This window comes from Carassius carassius, chromosome 40, assembly GCF_963082965.1.
Source record: "Carassius carassius chromosome 40, fCarCar2.1, whole genome shotgun sequence".
Lineage (NCBI taxonomy): Eukaryota > Metazoa > Chordata > Actinopteri > Cypriniformes > Cyprinidae > Carassius > Carassius carassius.
Window position 1 is genome coordinate 16,539,726 of NC_081794.1, and position 20,695 is coordinate 16,560,420.

A 20,695-nucleotide genomic window follows, 5' to 3' on the forward strand; every position below is an offset into this window, starting at 1 on the left:
TCAACGTCAAATTGCAAGGGCTTTGCAAATCTCATCATCTACAGTGCATAACATCATCAAAAGATTCAGAGAAACTGGAGAAATCTCTGTGCGTAAGGGACAAGGCCAGAGACCTTTATTGGATGCCCGTGGTCTTCGGGCTCTCAGACGACACTGCATCACTCATCGGCATGATTGTGTCAATGACATTACTAAATGGGCCCAGGAGTACTTTCAGAAACCACTGTCGGTAAACACAATCCGCCGTGCCGTCAGCAGATGCCAACTAAAGCTCTATCATGCAAAAAGGAAGCCATATGTGAACATGGTCCAGAAGCGCCGCCGTGTCCTGTGGGCCAAGGCTCATTTAAAATGGACTATTTCAAAGTGGAATAGTGTTTTATGGTCAGACGAGTCCAAATTTGACATTCTTGTTGGAAATCACGGACGCCGTGTCCTCCGGGCTAAATAGGAGGGAGACCTTCCAGCATGTTATCAGCGTTCAGTTCAAAAGCCAGCATCTCTGATGGTATGGGGGTGCATAAGTGCATACGGTATGGGCAGCTTGCATGTTTTGGAAGGCTCTGTGAATGCTGAAAGGTATATAAAGGTTTAGAGCAACATATGCTTCCCTACAAACAACGTCTATTTCAGGGAAGGCCTTGTTTATTTCAGCAGGACAATGCAAAACCACATACTGCAGCTATAACAACAGCATGGCTTCGTCGTAGAAGAGTCCGGGTGCTAACCTGGCCTGCCTGCAGTCCAGATCTTTCACCTATAGAGAACATTTGGCGCATCATTAAACGAAAAATACGTCAAAGACGACCACAAACTCTTCAGCAGCTGGAAATCTATATAAGGCAAGAATGGGACCAAATTCCAACAGCAAAACTCCAGCAACTCATAGCCTCAATGCCCAGACGTCTTCAAACTGTTTTGAAAAGAAAAGGAGATGCTACACCATGGTAAACACGCCCCGTCCCAACTATTTTGAGACCTGTAGCAGAAATCAAAATAGAAATGAGCTCATTTTGTGCATAAAATTGTAAACTTTCTCAGTTTAAACATTTGCTATGTTATCTATGTTCTATTGTGAATAAAATATTGGCTCATGTGATTTGAAAGTCTTTTAGTTTTCATTTTATTAAAATTTAAAAAATGTCCCAACTTTTCCGGAATTCGGGTTGTACTTTAGAATCATTTTTGGTCACAGTGAAGCATGACCACACTGTTGTAGCCTGCATTGTGTGCATGAAATAGGGTAGATGTTAATTATATTAATGTTTTAACTATAATGCATGGCAGTTTTTTAAAATGATTATTACTTTTTGAAGTAACTAAAGAAGCGGAGCAAAGTCCCATGTCTACTAAAAGAAAAACTGTCATTTTGAGGTCATTCTAGCATTCTAGCAAGCATTTTAATTTGGTACCGTTTATTTAGAAAAAGAGTTCTTAAGAAAAGAGTTATGACATTTGAAGAAGTTAGAAAAGCCCATTGCAATGTTTAATAGCTTTTTCAAATATTAAATACTTGACTTCACAAAGCCCAGTTTTGGTTTTTAAATGGCAAAAGAATAATCTTAATTTATCCGGAAACCCTACAGTTTATTGTTCTGAAGGCTGTTCCATGTGTGAGTTGCACAACTTTATTGAAAGAAGATGCAAACTTTGTCTAACCAGAACTGAAAGAAGTGGTCATTCTCTATAGATTGGGAATCCTAAAGTTTAATTGAAAAAACAAACAAAACAAAAAAAACATGCAAAATGCTTGTTTCATCTGCAAGAGTCAAGAGAAGACAATGGGATGCTGCTGGCATTTTTAGATAAAAAAAAAAAAAAAAAAGGCGGATCACTACTATGGGAAGTACTACAGAAACCATAGAATGAAACTTTAGCTTCATTTTGTACTGGATTAATGATTTCCAAACTCAAATGAATTAGTCTTGGCCATCTGCGTCAGTAATATCTTAATGTTGCTGCCGTCTGTATCTTATTTACTTCTCCAGATGAAGCTGATGAAGCTTCTACAGCGTCTGCCTGCCAGTGTGGTTCGGCGGCTTCATCGGGAGCGCTATAAGAAACCCTGCTGGGTCACCCCTGTTCCCGCCAGTCATAAACTCACAGACCAGGATGTGACAGACTTTGTGGAGAGCATGAAGCAGCCGGTACTGATGGCCATGTTCAGCAAGACAGGCAGCATGGATGCAGCTCAGGCCTTGCAGAACCTGGCCCTGATGAGACCAGAGCTGGTCATCCCACCTGTGCTGGAGAAGTGAGTGTGTGAAACTGCTGGAGATGGTCAGTCCTGTAGGCACTAATAACAGGCATATGGCATTGACTAATCCACCTAATTTACGTCAAAAGTTTACGATGACTTCAGAGCTAAACCAGCAAAAGTGAATTCACCCCCACAGTCTTTTGCTTATTATCTATTCTGATAAATTTGTTAGTATATGATGATGTATAGCTTATCAAATGTGGTTAATTTTGTAGTATTTAAGCAGTTATTGAAGATGAGTTGCCATGTAGAATCATGATTTAAAGCTTAAAGCTGTATCATAACCTGTATAGTGGCTTCTTTTATTCACTGTCAGGATCTACAAATTTAATCTTTGTAAATAGGCTTTGTAAGCAATGTAAAGCAAGCGCTGGATTTTTCCCAAAGGAGGAACCAACTAAAAGCATATGTGTGAATTTGCTGCCCCTTGCAGGACGTATCCTGCTATGGAGACGCTGACGGAGCCGCACCAGCTTACTGCCACTCTCAGCTGCATGATTGGCATGGCCCGCAGTCTTCTCAGTGGGGGCCGACATTATCCCGAAGGCCCCGCGCATGTCCTGCCCCTGCTAATGAGAGCACTGCCTGGTGTTGATCCTAATGACTTTAGCAAATGCATGGTGGGTAAACTGTGACACAAACATTGACAATTAAATAAAGATTCCTTGTTATTGCTCTCCCGACTGTGATTTTATTCCCAGTTGACTTAAAATAATGTTCACATATTTTGTTTTTAGATCACGTTCCAGTTCATTGCTACTTTTACTACTTTAGTGCCTTTGGTGGACTGTTCATCAGCCCTCCATGAGAAGAATGACTTGACGGAGGTAGAGCTTTGAAATCTTATGTAAAAGACCCACTGCAGAGATTTTACATAATTATTCTGTCTGTATTCTGTCAAAATCTTTTATTTGTTGTAGATGGAGAGAGAGTTGTGTTCGGCTTCTGCTGAGTTTGAAGACTTTGTTCTGCAGTTTATGGACAGGTGAGTCATTTAGTGAGATGTGTGTCTGGAAGAAGTATAATACACTATTGTTGTGGCTTATGCCCTATTTTGTGTGTCTGTAGGTGTTTTGCATTGATTGACAGCAGCACTCTGGAGCAGACACGCGAGGAGACGGAGACAGAGAAAATGACTCATTTAGAGAGTCTGGTGGAGCTGGGCCTTTCATCCACCTTCAGCACCATTCTGACACAGTGCTCCATGGAGATATTCAAGGTTTTTATTACATTTAATAGGATTTTAACTATTTCAACTATTTTAAACATTTTCTTTAATGAAAAGATCTCAGATCTGTTTTCTTTTCCTCTTAGTAATTAGATTTTGTTAACCTTACACTCACACACTATATATATATAAATATATATTAGTGCTGTCAATCGATTAAAAACTTTAACTAGATTAATCACACATTTTTTCTGTGATTAATCGCAATAAAAAAAGAAATGTTTTTGTACGTTTTTAATATATTTTTTAATGTAATAATTTCACAGTTAATCAAATTAATGTAGAAACAACATAAAGACAGTATATTTTAAATACTTGTTTAAATGGCATCTTTTTATGAATATATAATGCATATATATAATGCAGTTTTAGACAGACATTTTTGAATTGCATTTATTACAACAGCAGTCTCAAACTCTGCTGTTGCGTTTTTAACATTCTTGTCTTATTTTAATCTGCAGCTCAGTGAGTAATCTAATCTGATTTAGTAAATAAGTGAGTTGCGTGAATGAATCATCCCATGAGTCAGATCAGTGACTCTTTATAGACTGATTCACCAGTTGTTTTGATTGATTAATCAGCCAAATTTTATAGGACGTTGCACTGTGTGGTTGCATTTGTGTAAAGTCAGCGAGCACAGCGATTAGTTTTTTTTAATTATGTACATTATGTACATATACATTCACATTAATTCTGGCAGTAAGGTTTAGGAGCTCATTTTTATTCCATCTCCTGTCCTGAAAAGTCTTGCAGAATTGACTAAAAATTAGCTCCTTAAACTTCCTGCCTGATTCTGGAAGATAAAGTCTTCAAACAGTGGTACAAGAGGATGTGGTGCTGGTCCTCCAAGAGTCCCTCTCAATTAATCTTTTCCATAAAAAAAAAATTAAAAAAGTTTTTTTTTAGGATTTTGTACCCAAGTCTCTGAGAACCTGACACCTTGTAATTCTGGAGACTTTTGGTAGGTTACAGTTCTGGAAAATGGTGGCGCTGGAGACTAAATGGTTTCTGGTGGTTTTACATCTAATTCTTCACATTCATTCTTAAATCTTTTGCACTTAACTTTTTTTCTCGCAGTTTCTTCTCAATTCGGTTTTTCTGACCTGGCTGACCCAGTGAGCATTTTGCTGTCCAGTGGTCATGTCTTAACTTAGCAATTTCTGTATTGCATTAGTTCTGAATATTTCTCATGGGGATTTAATCATTTTTGACTTTTCAGTCAGAGGTAAACCTCTTTTTTGGCTTATTTTATCTGTAAGAGAAAACATGCCTAATAATTCTGCACACCTGAATATAAGGAGTTTTTCATTTCCAGACTTCATGGACAAAAATATATATATTACTTATAAATGATTAAATACAAAAATAATAGTATTTATTAAGATTGATGTGGTTTGGAATTGGTAAAATGTGCTTGGAAAAAAATATACAGAATATAAATGTGCCTAATAATTATGCATGTGGCGTAATATATTATTTGTGGCACCCATATACGCTACTGATAAAAGTTTGGGGTTTTTCAGCAAGGATGCATTAAATTGACCAAAAGTTACATATTTCTATTGTTACAAAAGAATCCTGAATGAAAAAATGGATCTCAATTTCCTTAAAAATATGAAAGAACTTTTGATTAAATATATGCAGACTTGGTTGACATAAGATTTATTTCAAAACATGTATAAAAAAAACAATTATTCAAACTTTTGAACAGTGTATTTTCCCATATACAATCACGAGTTAAAAGCTGTTGTCTGTCAATAGGTTGCTCTTGAGAAAGTCTTCAACTTTGCCACCACCAACATCTTTGAGACTCGTGTCGCAGGCAGGATGGTGGCAGACATGTGCAGAGCAGCTGCCAAGGTAATACTTTCCCTTTGCCCAACTTGTGCTGACACACACACAGCTGTCGGGCTACTTTGATTCAGCTGTCCTCTGCTTTGTTTCAGTGTCACCCGGCTGAGTCTCTCAGGCTGTTTGTACCACACTGCTGTAATGCCATTACTCATCTAACTGCCAGTACGTACAAGAACATAAATTACAGTTTGTTCTCTTGAGTCTGTTTCATCATCCTAATTGTGCTTTGGTGTGTTCCAGATGAAGATGTTTCAAATGAGGAAGAACTGGATAAAGAACTGCTCTGGAACCTTCAGCTGCTGTCTGAGGTCAAAATAACACTAAATTAAACTGCACATGAAAGATTATGTGCAGAAGAGCTTAAAATGTATTACAAAATCACGATAGCTGCCTAAAGATTTACTCACCTCCTAATGGTGCTTTAAAACCTTTTTGACTTTATTTTTTCTATACAACATAAAAGACGATATGCTGTTAGTAGTCAAGCAGTTTCAGTTTCCATTTATTTTTTTCTTCATATAATAATAGTCAGTGAGAATCAAAACTGGTTACCAACATTCTTTAAAATATAATTTATGTTCCACAGAATTAAGTAAAGTCATACAATTCTGAAGCAACTTAAGTGTGTGTAAATGATGACAGAATTTCGGTGGTCTATTCCTTTAACTAGGTTAAATTATTAAGTTTGTATGACATGCACTTTCATTAGGGAAAGTAATGGAGTCGCTGCTTATGAAGAGTTTCTCACATCAATCACCTTACATCTGTTTAGACACTAGACAACAATTGTTGTGTATCTCACATCACTTCAGGTGACTCGTGTGGATGGAGAAAAGCTCCTCCCGTACCGCACACAGCTGGTGCAGACTCTGCAGCTGACCCTGCGTTTGCGCTGTAAGCAGGGCTACACTCTGGCCTGCAACCTCCTGCACCATATCCTGCGTTCCACAACACTCACTTACCCCACAGACTACTGCAGTGTGCCCGGCGGCTTCAAAAAACCTCTGCAAGAGTACTTGCCTATTAAGGTACTGGGATTTTGTCTGGACCATGTGAAGGACATATTACCAGTGGAGAGAACAGAGCAGTGTATTAGATAATTGTTGAGCCCATGAGTTCTCACTTCCTCCCCTCATGTTCTTTAAACAGGACTGGGGTCGTCCAGGGGACCTTTGGAACCTGGAGATCCAGTGGCATGTTCCCAGCGCAGAGGAAACAGCATTCGTTTTCTATGCTCTGGACCTGCTGCTGCAGCCAGAGCTCCAGCGTCTGCAGAAATATGCACAGGGAGAGCAGGAAATGAGCAGGTCAGATGTCAAAAGTGCAATCTGTAATAATGGTGAAGACAAAACAAAAAAAAATCATTCTGTATTGGTTTTAAAAATCTTGAATATTTGCTTAAATAGCTTTTGCTAATGCTGACACGTTTCTGAACTTTAAACAGAGATGATGTTCTTCAGAGCCTGTGTATAGTCCAGCACTGTCTGCTGGGTGCTGGCAGCATGCTCCCCCCTCTTGATGGACCCACAGTCACCGGCCTGTAAGTCCTAAAACTCACTTTGATATAGAGCAAAGTTTGCTCTAAGCAGCGGATATGTGAACGGTCACACAGCGCTGATTAAATTGTATTTCACTTCTAAAAGGATAAATTGGGACTCTTAACCGGTTCAAGGAACCCAAAATGAAAACCGTAAATGAATGAAATTTTAACAGGAACAGAACCAAAAACAAAAATTAAATCAAATTTTATATTTCCAAACAGATTCGAAAATTTGAAACGGCCATTAACCGGTTAATAAAATTGTTTTTATTGTTCCATTTTAATATTTGAAATTTGCTATTAACCAATCACGAATTCAAGTAGTATGGCGTATGCAGATGTGAAGCTGACGCATCCAACGAGTGAAAGGCTTCTTAGCTGTGAACTCATCATTAAGCCGCAGTGGCAATGCACCAGCATTAGAGTTTATCCAAGGATAATGTAAGATGGATTCATCAGATCACATGTACCTGCAGCACTTCTGTGAATGGAGAAAACAGAATAAAACTATAGCCTTACAAAAAAGGAATAAATAGGGATATATACGAAATACATTTACATCATTGACAGGTTAACAAAACAAAAACAGAACAACTGTTGTCAACATTCTTAATAAAAAGGAAAAAGACTGCTAAATGGCTGTAAAAAGCCATGGATTTTTTTTTAATTATGTTAAAAATCTTAAAGTTTTGCGTTATTTTTTTTACATTCTCCTTTATGCAGTGTACCCAGCTTGGTTAGTTTGGAGGAAACAAAGCTGTACATTGGTGTTGACTACGGTAAGCAAAAACTGGGGAAGTTCACATTAAAACTCTGCTAATGAAACCTGTTGTGATGAATGTGCAGTTAGAATAACTTGTTGTGCATCACGATGATAGAATAGGATATCAGCTTCTCAGTAAGTCATTGCTGTTTTTTTCCAGATGAGTCCAGAGAGAACTACCGTGAGGCCATCTGTGAAGTTATGAGACAGTTGCTTCGTAAGTGATCCTCATTTAAAACACCTTCCAGCACACAAAATGTCTTTAATCTACATTACCCACAATTCTTAAGACAAGCATCTTCTAATTCTTTTTTAGATTACATTCTGGAACACTCAGAGGATGACACCAAATCCCTTTTTGCCATTATCAAGGTATGTGTGCACAGTAGATATTCGTGCAAAATGAATTAACTGTTGTTCATTTAAGTTTGTATTGGATCATAAAGCAATTATTAGGCATAAACATTTTGTGATTTATCATGTTTTTTGTCTCCCTCAGATCATCTCTGACTTGATGCACTTCAGAGGTTCCCACAAAAATGAGTTTGACTCTCGTTGGAAGAGTTTCACCTTGGTGAAGAAGTCAATTGAGAACAGGGTGTGTAGTTGGGCCTAAAAAAATCTCCTGTGCCATTTATTTGAAATGTATTATTATTGTCTTATGAATCTCCTTATTCTTTCCAGCTTCATGGGAAGAAACAGCACATCAGAGCTCTTCTGATTGACAGAGTTCTTCTTCAGCATGAGGTAGGAGCCAATGCTAATAACCTGGCATAGTCATTTGAGCTGTCACAATATCGTCATGATATCTATAGAACGTTTGAAAAAATAAATGACGCCATCAGTCAATACATTTTTGTGTATTCTGTTGTTTGGCCAAAGAGTCACACTAAATATGATTATTTTTTAATCATAAAGGCAGAGGGAAATATTTAACCAAAAGTACAAAGCATATTAAAAAAACGTACTGCTGACTTACTGTTGGGGTGTTTTTTTTAAGCAATCCAAAAAAACTCACACAATGGCTGGATAGCTTTTTTAGGGTATGGGTAGTTAAGTTCAGTTCAATTTTATTTATATAGTACATTTAAAAACATCCTTGGTTGACCAAAGTGCTTAACAATGTGAGGAAGAACTCACACATAAACAAGACAAATACAGTAAAAACATCACAATGTCTCAGATCAGCTCGAAATAAAAGCAAAGGAAAACAGGTGTGTCTTAAGTAACGACTTAAAAATTTCAACAGTCTGAGTAGTTTTTATGTGTACAGGTAAACTATTCCACAAATTAGGTGCCACCACTGAAAAAGCTTGGTCACCTTTGTTTTTTTAACCTGGCTCTCGGGACATCGAGGAGCACCTGATTGGACGACATCAAGTGTTTTAACAGGAATGTGGACTTTTAAAAGCTCTGATAAATAAGCAGGCGCCAACCCATTTAAAATCTTAAAAACAAACAATAAATCTTGAAATCAGTCCTGAAGCGGACAGGAAGCCAATGTAGTGAAGCTAAGGCCCAATCCCAATTCTATTTTATACCCCTTCCCCTTACAGTTCCCCATACAGTTTACATACTGAATCACTACATTATATTTTCCAGCGACGAGAGGATACAATCGCTGTTTTAAAGTAAACTCGCTCTAAAAAGATAAACACACAGACGCGAATACACACAACTTTCATTTCTCTTTCTCTCTATCTCTCTCTCTCTCTCTCTCTCTCTCTCTCTCGAATAGGCAATATTTGAGAAAATGGTTGAGATTTCTAATTATTGGGGGGATTAGCCCCCATCAATGTCTACGGCAGTTGTCGCCCTGATCAGACATATGCTGTGGCACTATCATGCAGTCTGTAATGATATGACATAAGCAAATATTAACAAGGTTTTGCAAACATTTCTTTGAGTAACATGTTGCCGACATAATTCATACCCCTTGTTTGAAGTGTGGTCCCGAAAAATCTTTGTTTGAAGGGCTATCTGGCCTCTTCCTCTTACCCCTACCCCTCCAACCAAAAGAGAATCGAGACACCTCTACCCCTTCACGTGAACGCGCGAAACGGAGGGGTAGGGGAAAGTGGAAGGGCTAAGGGGTAGAATTGGGATTGGGCCTAAGACTGGGGTAATGTTCTCATACTTTTTAGTCCCAGTTAGAAGCAGAGCTGCTGCATTTTGGACTAACTGTAAGTGTTGAAGAGATGACTGATCCAAACCAACATATAAAAAAAAAATAACAGTAGTACAGTTTATTACGTGTGGCAACCAACAAAAGGCAGTTTCCCACCTATAATTTTACAGTGTTAACCAGATAGTTACTGGTGCTGGATTATATACTATTAAATATAATCATATGTATAGTTTTAACATGATATTGGTATTTAATTTATTTCAATATGAGATTGTCAATACCAAGTATATTTAAACACCCCATATAGGAAGTTAAATTTTTTCTCTTTCCATGTTCAGTTGCGAAAGCTGCTGGTCGAGGGCTGTGAATATAAGACTGTCCATCAGGACCTGTTGAAGGACCTTTTGCGTCTTTCCACCAGCACCTACAGCCAGGTCTGATTCCACATTCACCAAATGTAAAAAAAAAGGAGTCCCCTTTATTATAAATGTTCTCCTAATTACCCATTTTTGGACCCTCAGGTCCGCAGCAAGGCCCAAAAGGTGTTGTTCACAGCTTTGGGGACCTATAACTTCTGCTGCCGAGACATTACTCCACGTGTCCTGGAGCTACTGGAGCCCACACGAACTGATATCACCCAGCAACAGTTCAAGGTCTATAGTCTAAAGTTTTCACTTTTTTTGTCATTAGTGTAATGCTGTATTTGTCTTTAATTTAATGATTTAATACCATTGTTTTGATCATATTTTGCTTTAGGGTGCGCTCTACTGCTTGCTTGGGAACCATGGTGGAGTGTGCCTTGCTAACCTACATGAATGGGATTGCATTGCTCAGACATGGCCGGCCATAGTGCGCTCTGGCTTCAGCTCAGCGATGTCTCTAGAGAAGCCCTCCATTGTCAGACTGTTCGATGACCTCGCAGACAAAGTCCACCGGAAGTACGAGACCATCGGCATTGATTTCACTGTGAGCAGCATCACCTGTTTTATACATTTTGTACATTAACTTTAGCTTAATGTGGTGTGTCGTTCAGACTGTTAAAGTGCAGATACATTAATTTTTTGGTGACTATTCACAAGAGAAATCCAGTAATTTTAATAGGAATCCAGATATTCTGGAATTTGTCATAAAGATTTGCCCACAGATTCAAATTGTTCAATGGATTTGGTGTGTTATCCAGTAGAAAGCTGCTTGATTTAAAAGTGATTTTTCTGCAAGCTGAACTTCATATATCGTTAAATTGTTTCATAAATTTCGCTTTTGTGGCCGCACTTTTAATGGGCCTTTACATGCCACCATTTTCAAATAAAAACTGAAAAGTTTTGGCCATTTATTTACATGACAGCTGCGTTTTGGGTGGTTTTGAAAAGTGCAATTTTTTCAAACGTTATGTCATCTCTGTGTAAATTACAAAAACATGAATTTGAGAAAACAGGACATGCATATAATGTGTTTCTTTACAAAGTGACATCGCCAACTAGTTGCCTGGCATGCATAATACAGCGTTTCTCATCGTTATCATGGATCCACGTAAAAGACAATTGAATAGAAATGTTTTCAAAACAAAGGAAACATTTTTGTTTTTAGCATATCATTTTCTTGTAAACATACCATTGGGTGGAAAATAGCATCTACCTTGTGCTGAAAGACTCGTGTTTCACTGAATGAATCTGTAGGTCCCTGAGAGTGCAGTTTTGCTGGGCCAGCACATCACTGATTCAAGGCAGCCAACGCCACACATTGGCACTCCCACAGAACAGGAGCTGGAACAGGGGCTGAAGCTTCAACAAGACACAAATCAGGAGGCAGTTCAGTAAGTGTTACACATATACACAATCACAACGTTTAATACTCCTATAACATGGCTTAGAAAAATCTTTGCTGTAATTCCTCTTGTAGGAAATATGAAAAGCTGGTCAGAGACCTGTTGGAATGTCTAGATGACAGGGACATGTAAGTATCAAACAGATGTTTAAAAGTGCTACATTGTTTCTATAAAACTGGACACATAAAAGTATCACTTAATTTATGAATATGTTATTGTGTGTCATCAGGCCTTGGAAGTTTGAGCACATTGCTATTGGCTTCCTGTCTCTACTGCTAAGAGATGACTATCCCCTCCCGGCCCCAGCAGTGCTCTTCTTTGTGCAGAGCCTCAACCATGATGCACTTATTGTTCGCAAGGTTCGCAGAATGCTGTTTTTGTCAGCTTTGCATAAATCTGTATCAGGGTTTGCTGGGGTTTAGCACCAGCCTGCTCCAGTACACTTACCTAGAAGAATCTGTTTAGATGTGTTAAATTTGGATTAGGATTAGATTTAGGTCTAAAATCTTTTTTTTTACATTTTAAAAGAGGTTATACTCCCAAAGGCAGCATTTATGTGATAAAAATATTGAAAAGCAGTATTATTGTGCAATATATTATGAAGTAATTATTACTTTTTTGACGTTTTGTTCTATTTAAATTTTGATCTATTTTAAAATGCAATGCAAAATGTATTTTTCTAATGGCAGAGCTAAATTTTCCACATTAATTTTTAGCCTTCAGTGTCACATTAACCGTTAGAAATTTAGAATGCTAATTTGGTGCTCAAAAAACATTTATTGTCAATGTAGAAAATTGCGTAAAGTGTGTTTTCAGCATTCTTTGATGAATAGAATATTCAAAAGAACAGCATTTATAATAGAAATTTATAAATGAAATTTTAAGTCTTCACCGTCACTTTTAATTCAACAGTAGTAAATGTGCACTTAGTCTGTTAAAAAACATTGTGTATATTATTGTTTTGCTTCCAATAATTGCTGATATAGATGGCGATCGCCGCTATGGCAGGCATACTGAAACAGCTGAAGAGACAGCGCAAGAAAATCCCTGTTAGTCCCTGTGATATAAGTGAGTAAACAACAGTGTACAACTACAAACAAATAAATAATACAATTAAATGAGGAGCTCCATCTGTTGGTCCATCTGTAAGATCTCAGTATCTGTGGAAGGAGATAATTACACATGTGGTGCCTTGCAGGTGGGGTAACGGAGCCTGAGGGGCTGGTGGCAGGAGACAGGCCGGGGAATGACTGGCTGCAGTACCACGGTGACAGCCTGCCGAGCACCCAGCAGGACTGGGACCATTTCTGTTTCATAGAGAAGACACACTGGGGCTACTACTGCTGGCCAAAGTAAACAGTCTCAGCCTCTGATCACTGTATGATTCACTCCAAATCTCTGCTTTTAGCTATCTTCTCAGTCTCTGCACTTCTCTGTTTATAGGAAGTTGATGGTATATGCCCCAGCAGCAGAGCAGCCCGAGGATCTTTCCGCTGAGAACATGAATGAGGTATACATGGACCGAGTGTGCTAGACTTTGTTTTACTGCCAAACTTGACTTTGTGTATACTAAACGTGATTTCCATACAGAGGGAGCGCATCATCTGTGACCATTTCACAGACCCCATGTTCATCGAACAGCTTATTGAGTTCCTGTCTCTTGAGGACCGAAAGGGCAAAGACAAGTTCAATCCTCGTCGCTTCTGTCTTTTCAAGGTACGTGCATTTATAAGACAATAATCATGGTAGAGGAGACAAAAATACAGGTTGGCAGTAGATTAGAAATGAAATCAACAAAATGGAAATTAAATTTACTAATTAATATGACAATATGGTCTTTAATATCATCATTGAAAGGTTTTGTGTTTAGTAAGATTTTTTTTTTTGTCTTAATTTTGACTGCATTTATTTAATAAAAAATGCAAATGGTAATGTTATGTAAAAAGAAATAAAATTTAAAATAAATTTTTAAAATGTATTTTAATATAGTTTACAATTAGTCATTTATTCATTTGCTGACATTTTTAAATATGTAATAAAAAAAAAAAATCTGATTGGACCTAAACTTTTGAACAGGAGAGTATAAGTGGTTAGAACTAGGGGTGTGTGATATATCGTCGTGATTATATCATAATTGTTGTTTTAAGGATGTGCGATTTGACATTATCGAGTATTTTACAAAAAACAAACAAAACACACACCTACAGAGTGCACTCATACATTACATGATGAAGTCTAATGAAGAGGACTAATGATGAATAGACAAATGTGGGTGCACATTTAGAGTGTGTTCTTTCACTGCATGATTCAGTCTATTAAAATACATTTAGAATTATGACAAATTCAATACATGGGTGGAGAAAATGTATATATTTATACCACTTTATTTAGTTAATTTTATACAGAGTGCAGTTTTTTTCTCCAAAAGTGACCATGATTACAAATGTGATATAGATTTATTTTTCAGTTCAACAGTTCAATAAACAAGAATTATTTCGACAGCAAAATAATTCCAAACACAGCCACAATGCTGTTTTGTATCTCTGAGGAACATGACAGTGTTTCATTCTTGAATGATTTGGTTCAATCGTAATGACTCACTTATTAACAGTGACTTGCTGCTGTTGGTTTAAATTTCACAATTAAAGTATCTATTCAGCGTTTTATGATTAATATATAAAAACATTATTTATGCATTTTGTAATCGCAGGTTAAATGCATTCATCTAAATGCCACTTCAGGATGCAGCTTCTGCATTTCCTCTGCACTGCAAAGATAAATTGATGATACTGATTTAATTTTGCTTGGTAACAGCCCACATGTCTTATTATTCTAATTTACTGATTAAATGTAAGAATTTGCCTCGAAAGATAATGGACACTTTTAGAAAAAATGGCTTTGTAAATGTAAAAATCTGTTTAAACTTTTTGGTAAAGATTAATTTCTGCCTGACCACTACATTGAATATGAAGAATATCAAAAACTCAATATACTTGTCCACGGCAGTCCTAACCAGCACAATAACACACTCAGCAAAATATTGTCTAATTATCGTTATAAATATAATCCCAGATATTATATACCTAGATATTATTATTTTTTTCAATATCACACACATCTAGTTAGAACTAATGCTGTCCCTCTACAAACTGCACAATTTTTTGACAAAAGTCAACAGGATGGAGATTTAATAAGCTTATATTCGCTCTCTCACAAGTCATCATACTTGGCTATCGTTGAAAGCATGTTGAATAGCCTTGGTGCAATCTGTAGAAATATTTTTCGATGTTCTTGTGCATCTTGTTAACATTGTCCTCTGCACCGGGCTGCATACATAACTCACAAATGCAGAGAGGACATTAAGATATGTTCAATCGCCACATAATTTTGCTGACTTCTATTTTTGGCTTCTTAGCAGCAAGAAAACCTTTAAGAAGTAGCATTTGTTGGATCATTATCATCCTGTTTATGTTCACTGATTCCAGCAGTTTTGTTGCAGTTTCCCCAGCTGTAATTCCCAAACTGAGAGATTGCACCGATTGTAAGGACGTATTCAATAAATGATTAGTGGAGTGCAGTTAATACAATTGTGCTCCCAGCCACATCTACCTCTGAATAATCTATACATTTTAACCAGCTCATAAACCTGCCTTGCTCACCTGCCATCAAGAATTTATTACAAAATACAGTTGGCTTGCTTTCTCATTCAACGTCCACAGGGACTCTTCCGGAACTACAGTGATGCCTTCCTGCCCGTTCTAAAGCCTCATATGGAGCGGCTGGCAAATGACTCTCACGAGAGCACCCAGCGCTGTGTGGCTGAGATCATTGCAGGACTGGTTAGAGGCAGCAAGCACTGGAGCTTCAGCAAGGTGAGCAGGCACGAGGGACACACTTAAAATTAGGACGCCGCTGAGATGTTTAACCACATTGATGTCTGAAGCCCCTCTTTCTTTCACACAGGTGGAGGCATTATGGAAATTCCTGATTCCTTTGATGCGCACAGCACTGTCCAATATTACTGTCGAGACCTATGCTGACTGGGGTACCTGTGTGGCAACTGCATGTGTATGTGTTATAGAACCTTACTCTGTTAAATTATATGCTACGTAATCCACTGCCTGGATCTCTACTTGCAATAACATTAAATAGTCATGAAGACATTATAAATTGACTTTAAATAAGTAAATGTGTGTATATTATATTATATAAAATTATTTAAAATACCCAAATTAAAAGTCATTGATTACTTACCCTCATGTTGTTCCAAACCTGTAAGACCTTTGTTCATCTTCATGTGTCACTAAATACAGCAGTAATGGTTGGAAACCATTGATATTTTCAGGAGAGCCGAGATCCACGAAAGCTCCACTGGCTTCTCGAGATGCTGATGGAGTGTCCTCTCAGCGGGGAAGGTGGATCGTTCGTAGATGCCTGGTGAGTGTATTTTGTGTGTTACTTCATTGGAAATTCGAAAACCATTCAGATTTGGACGCATTATTGATTTCTGAGAGATCAATCATTTCTTTCTATCTCTGTAGCCACCTGTACGTGCTGCAGGGTGGTCTGGCACAGCAGGAGTGGAGGGTCCCAGAGCTGCTACACAGATTGCTGAGATATCTGGAGCCCAAACTCACTCAGGTTTATAAGAATGTAAGAGAGCGCATCGGCAGGTATGTGTGCAGTCGGGGTCAAAACGGTCTCTGTAGTCTAAAAATACACCAGCAGTTCTCTCTTGTCATGATTTCTGTCTTGTCATGTCTTCTCTTGCAGTGTGCTGACGTACATTTTCATGATCGACGTTACCCTGCCATACACTCAGCCTACAAAGTCACCACACATTGCTGAGTTTACCGAAAGGATCTTGTCTCAGCTGAAGCCCCTGATTGAGGGAGACGAGGAGATCCAGAACCACGTGGTGGAGGAGAACGGAGTGGAGGAGCAGGACGAGAGGACCCAGGCCATCAGACTCCTCAAAACTGTTCTGAAGTGGCTGATGGCCAGTGCGGGGCGCTCCTTCTCTACTCCAGTACCTCAGCAACTACAGCTGCTGCCCCTGCTCTTTAAGGTCGTGCATGCTTTCTCTCTCTCTCTCTCTCTCTCTGTCGCTCTCTCTATCTTAGCGAATGTTCTTTGTATCTCATTCTTTATACATTTGTTCGGAGTGCTCTTAAGTGGATTGCTGACTTCCACTCAGTGCATGTTTCTCTCCATCTGTAGATCGCTCCTGTAGAAAACGACGACAGCTATGATGAGCTGAAGAGGGACGCAAAGACTTGCCTGTCCCTCATGTCTCAGGGTCTCCTCTATCCGGAGCAGATCCCTATGGTACTGAAGGTGCTACATGAGGTAAGGCCTCAGACACGCTAGACACGACCCCGCATATCAGGACAACAGTTTAAGAGCCGCATAACACACGTCATAACCAAACGTTATGTGATTGGCTTATGGGTAACCAATGATTTTAAACTTCAGACAAGTGCCCCCCCCCCCCACGAGAAAGAAAAAGCTTGTCAATTATGCCATTCCAGACTCTGTCTACGAAGCAAAGTGAAATAGTAGAGTTTTGTATAACCAGGCTAGGAAATCAGACGGTTGGTCACGATATGATATCAATTCTCATACCCAGTGATACAATATTTTTCGATACCACAAAAAATTCTACGATTACAGATAACCAAATTACAAGCAATAGCAGAAAATAAATACAGTAGAACAAAGACACAAGTTCAATAAACCGTGCTTTTCAGGTTTTTCAGCTCAGTCTAAAATCATTTTCAAGTACGCAACAGAAATGTAATAGGCTAATCAAAAGTAAAATAACTGCACAGTCTTCACGGTATAAATTAAATATAGATTAATAATTTTTGATGTTACAACGGTTATTTAGTCAGGAGCAGTGAGCACTTGTATTTTTCATTGACAGCATTAGATTTATTATTAGTTTGCTTTCACTTTAAGAACGAAGCACAGATTTTATATACTGGTACACGTCTTTTTTTTTCTCAACTGTTTACGTTAAGACATATGCCTAACCGACTGTGTTTACTAGGATATTCACCAAAACGCACATTTTGATGTAATTTTGTCTGTATTTATTCATCCATGCACAAAAAAGTGGAAGATAGCTCAATTTAGTATTGAGTGCGGTCTAGACGCGGCTGTCTGTGTGCGTGCGAGCGCTTCAGATGTGTGCGCTGAAAACTTTTCACACAGCGCTCGGGCAGTCCGTATCTCGAGCCCTGATACGTGAGTTTGAGCGAGAATGCATGCGTTGGTGGTAATGCATAGATGGATATTATTTACAGCTATCGATATTTTACATCTGCCATCGATACATCGTATCATTGTATCGATCTATATTGATGAATCATTACACCCCTAATGTTTAGTATTACATACAGTAATATCCCACATGCTTAACATGTCTTTTTTTTTTTTTTTTTACCATTGTTACCCAGTTCTAGTGAGTGCTATATTTGCTGTGCAATCATAAGATTCTCATTTTTTCAGATTGCTGGCAGCAGCTCTTGGCATGCACGATTCTCAGTGCTAACATACCTCCAGATAATGGTGTTCTATAATCTGTTCACCATACTGAGTAATGAGCAGGCTGTTCAGGACGTGAAAGCACTGGTCATCAGGCTGCTGGAGGATGAGCAGCTGGAGGTAGCTTTCGGGCCACACTAGCATCCTGGCATCATCACTTATTCACTTTCATGCAGCTTTGTTCATTAAACCTTTATCTCTGTGTCTTAGGTGAGAGAGATGGCTGCCACCACTCTCAGTGGCTTCCTGCAGTGCAACTTCTTGGCAATGGATGCCTCCATGCAGACTTACTTTGAGGCTCTATGCAAAACCAGATTACCCAAAAAGAGGAAGAGAGGCTCTGTGGTGGACACTATTCCTTCAGTCGGTATGATCACGCTTTAATCACATGCAGTGATGTGCTGTTTGTATCAGAGCCATGGCATAGTACTAACATTGAATGCCTGCCAAATTTAAGAACCAAAGTCATTTAAGTCTGGAGTCAAATCACATTCCCTCTGTCTAATTATAAAATAGCTGTATTGTTTTATATATGTGCATATTTTTTATTTTGAATAAAAATTTTAAAAAATATACTTAAGACATGATACATTCACTTGATAAGCAAAACTCAGGCCAAATGCAATTATGTTCAAGATAAATTACAAGTGGTTTATTTATTTATTTTTATTTTTTGGCTGTTCTGGTGAATTTATCTTGTTTTAAGGATATTTAGAAATTTTACTGGAAAACAAAATTATTTTAAGAAAAAAATAGAAAATTATTAACTAGTAAATTAGTTTTCTAGTAAATCTTCTAAATATCCCTAAAACATTTTTTTCAGAAGTATCTAAATATCCCTGTGTAATAGAAAACAATCTTGCATTTTTTATATCCTTTTTTTATTTTATCTGTATACTATTTTAAAAGAAAAAATGCCTTAAGAATCATATTTATCTTTTTAAAAATGTATTATTTATATTATATTTAATTAAAATTGAATTTAAAATAACTACACAAACATTTTATAGGGATATTCAGATAAAAATAAATTAAATCAAGTTTTTGAAATCATTTTCTTTCTAGTAAATCTAAGTATCCTTAAAACAAGATAAATCTGATTCCCCTTTTTTTTTTTTTTTCAAAAGTACCTGAATAGCTTTCATTTTCATCAATATATATTTTCTTTTTATACTATTTAAAAAAAAATCTCAAGAATCCTGTTAATTTTGTTTTAAATACTTTTATTGCTTTTATTTTTTATTATTTACTAGTAAATACAATTTTACTCAAATAAAATGTTAAAGAAGTACACAAAAATAAACGAAATCTGTTTATTAAAAAATATATATATATTTTTATTTTTTATTTAAAGGGATATTCAGATTCTTTTATTGAAAAAAAGAACAGAATAATTTTTCTGTAATTAACCCATGTTTGTCTGTCCTCAGATCTAGTGCGGCGTCATGCCGGGGTGCTGGGACTCAGTGCTTGCATTTTATCCAGCCCCTATGATGTCCCAACCTGGATGCCTCAGCTCCTCATGGACCTCAGCGCACACCTCAACGACACGCAGCCTATTGAGGTACACCGGTCACATCACAAACACAATTGCTTTCTGTCTCCCTCTTGTGCTCTTGGCTCTTAGGGCCCATTAAATCTAACAAAAATCAATACAAGCCTATCTCTGCCTGATTTAGATGACCGTGAAAAAGACTCTGTCTAATTTCCGCCGTACTCATCACGACAACTGGCTGGAGCACAAGCAGCAGTTCACAGACGACCAGCTCGTGGTGCTCACAGACCTCCTTGTGTCACCCTGCTACTATGCATAGACGGGTACATTACAAAGACACTTGTTTAAAGAAACCGCTCATCCAAAAAATGGCAATTTGCTGAACATGTACTCAAAATCTAAACAGGTTTTTTTTTTTCATCAAAACACATTTCGAGAAGTTTAGCATTACATTACATGCAGTGAATGGGTGCCGTCAGTCCAAACAGCTGATTTTTGTGCTCTCATTCTGACGGCACCCATTGAAACTCATAAATGAAATTGTTTAGTCTATAAACACTGCTTAAATGCATGATCGTGATCTTTATCCCTTTCTTTTCAGGTTGGGATGAAGTTGCTGCAGGTTTTAGTTTAGTTTAGTTTAGTTTTTTTTTATTATTCAAATAAAATATCTTATGCATTTATGAGGGTGAGATGGGAGGACACAGATGCTCAGGATCTCAGCATCTACAGTAGAACCTCTCGAAGCTGAACCCAGAAGCCCACTTAACCACGAGTACACGAGGAGAGGAGGGCAGGAGACAAGTATAGGCACGAAGGAGACAGGAGATGAGTGATTTAATGACCTAGACATATACTCTGTACGTACTGTTTTATGTATATATCTAGCCCATATTTTTGCATTTCAACTATACTTAATATTTAAGGTTTACCAGTGCAGGGATGTACGGCCTGTAATATTATTGTACAGATAGATTTTTTTTCCTCTATAATCCTGTGACTTGATATTAAGTGTGTGATGAAGGACAGAATGCCTATGGATCACCCCATAAA

The 20,695-nt window shown here is 37.8% G+C and overlaps 1 protein-coding gene across 2 annotated transcripts in view; it reads left to right on the forward strand.

The window, feature by feature from the left end:
• LOC132122227 (proteasome activator complex subunit 4B-like) overlaps window positions 1–20,323 on the forward strand; it is a 29,224-nt gene extending 8,901 nt beyond the window's left edge. For both annotated transcript variants that reach the window (XM_059532231.1, XM_059532232.1), the window contains 37 exons: window positions 1,989–2,254; window positions 2,694–2,880; window positions 2,998–3,087; window positions 3,181–3,245; window positions 3,329–3,479; window positions 5,250–5,348; window positions 5,435–5,504; window positions 5,583–5,650; window positions 6,155–6,370; window positions 6,492–6,649; window positions 6,787–6,882; window positions 7,606–7,661; window positions 7,806–7,862; window positions 7,962–8,017; window positions 8,145–8,243; window positions 8,330–8,392; window positions 10,112–10,207; window positions 10,295–10,426; window positions 10,530–10,739; window positions 11,450–11,586; window positions 11,673–11,726; window positions 11,828–11,957; window positions 12,585–12,666; window positions 12,797–12,950; window positions 13,042–13,108; window positions 13,189–13,314; window positions 15,318–15,470; window positions 15,562–15,666; window positions 15,944–16,035; window positions 16,140–16,271; window positions 16,372–16,666; window positions 16,819–16,947; window positions 18,112–18,267; window positions 18,358–18,514; window positions 19,578–19,711; window positions 19,827–19,965; window positions 20,244–20,323. In XM_059532231.1, coding sequence (XP_059388214.1) covers window positions 1,989–2,254; window positions 2,694–2,880; window positions 2,998–3,087; window positions 3,181–3,245; window positions 3,329–3,479; window positions 5,250–5,348; window positions 5,435–5,504; window positions 5,583–5,650; window positions 6,155–6,370; window positions 6,492–6,649; window positions 6,787–6,882; window positions 7,606–7,661; window positions 7,806–7,862; window positions 7,962–8,017; window positions 8,145–8,243; window positions 8,330–8,392; window positions 10,112–10,207; window positions 10,295–10,426; window positions 10,530–10,739; window positions 11,450–11,586; window positions 11,673–11,726; window positions 11,828–11,957; window positions 12,585–12,666; window positions 12,797–12,950; window positions 13,042–13,108; window positions 13,189–13,314; window positions 15,318–15,470; window positions 15,562–15,666; window positions 15,944–16,035; window positions 16,140–16,271; window positions 16,372–16,666; window positions 16,819–16,947; window positions 18,112–18,267; window positions 18,358–18,514; window positions 19,578–19,711; window positions 19,827–19,961 — 4,473 coding nt within the window. In that variant the 3' untranslated portion in view covers window positions 19,962–19,965; window positions 20,244–20,323. The remainder of the gene's footprint in view (window positions 1–1,988; window positions 2,255–2,693; window positions 2,881–2,997; window positions 3,088–3,180; window positions 3,246–3,328; window positions 3,480–5,249; window positions 5,349–5,434; window positions 5,505–5,582; window positions 5,651–6,154; window positions 6,371–6,491; window positions 6,650–6,786; window positions 6,883–7,605; window positions 7,662–7,805; window positions 7,863–7,961; window positions 8,018–8,144; window positions 8,244–8,329; window positions 8,393–10,111; window positions 10,208–10,294; window positions 10,427–10,529; window positions 10,740–11,449; window positions 11,587–11,672; window positions 11,727–11,827; window positions 11,958–12,584; window positions 12,667–12,796; window positions 12,951–13,041; window positions 13,109–13,188; window positions 13,315–15,317; window positions 15,471–15,561; window positions 15,667–15,943; window positions 16,036–16,139; window positions 16,272–16,371; window positions 16,667–16,818; window positions 16,948–18,111; window positions 18,268–18,357; window positions 18,515–19,577; window positions 19,712–19,826; window positions 19,966–20,243) is intronic.
• The last annotated feature ends 372 nt before the right edge of the window (window positions 20,324–20,695 follow it).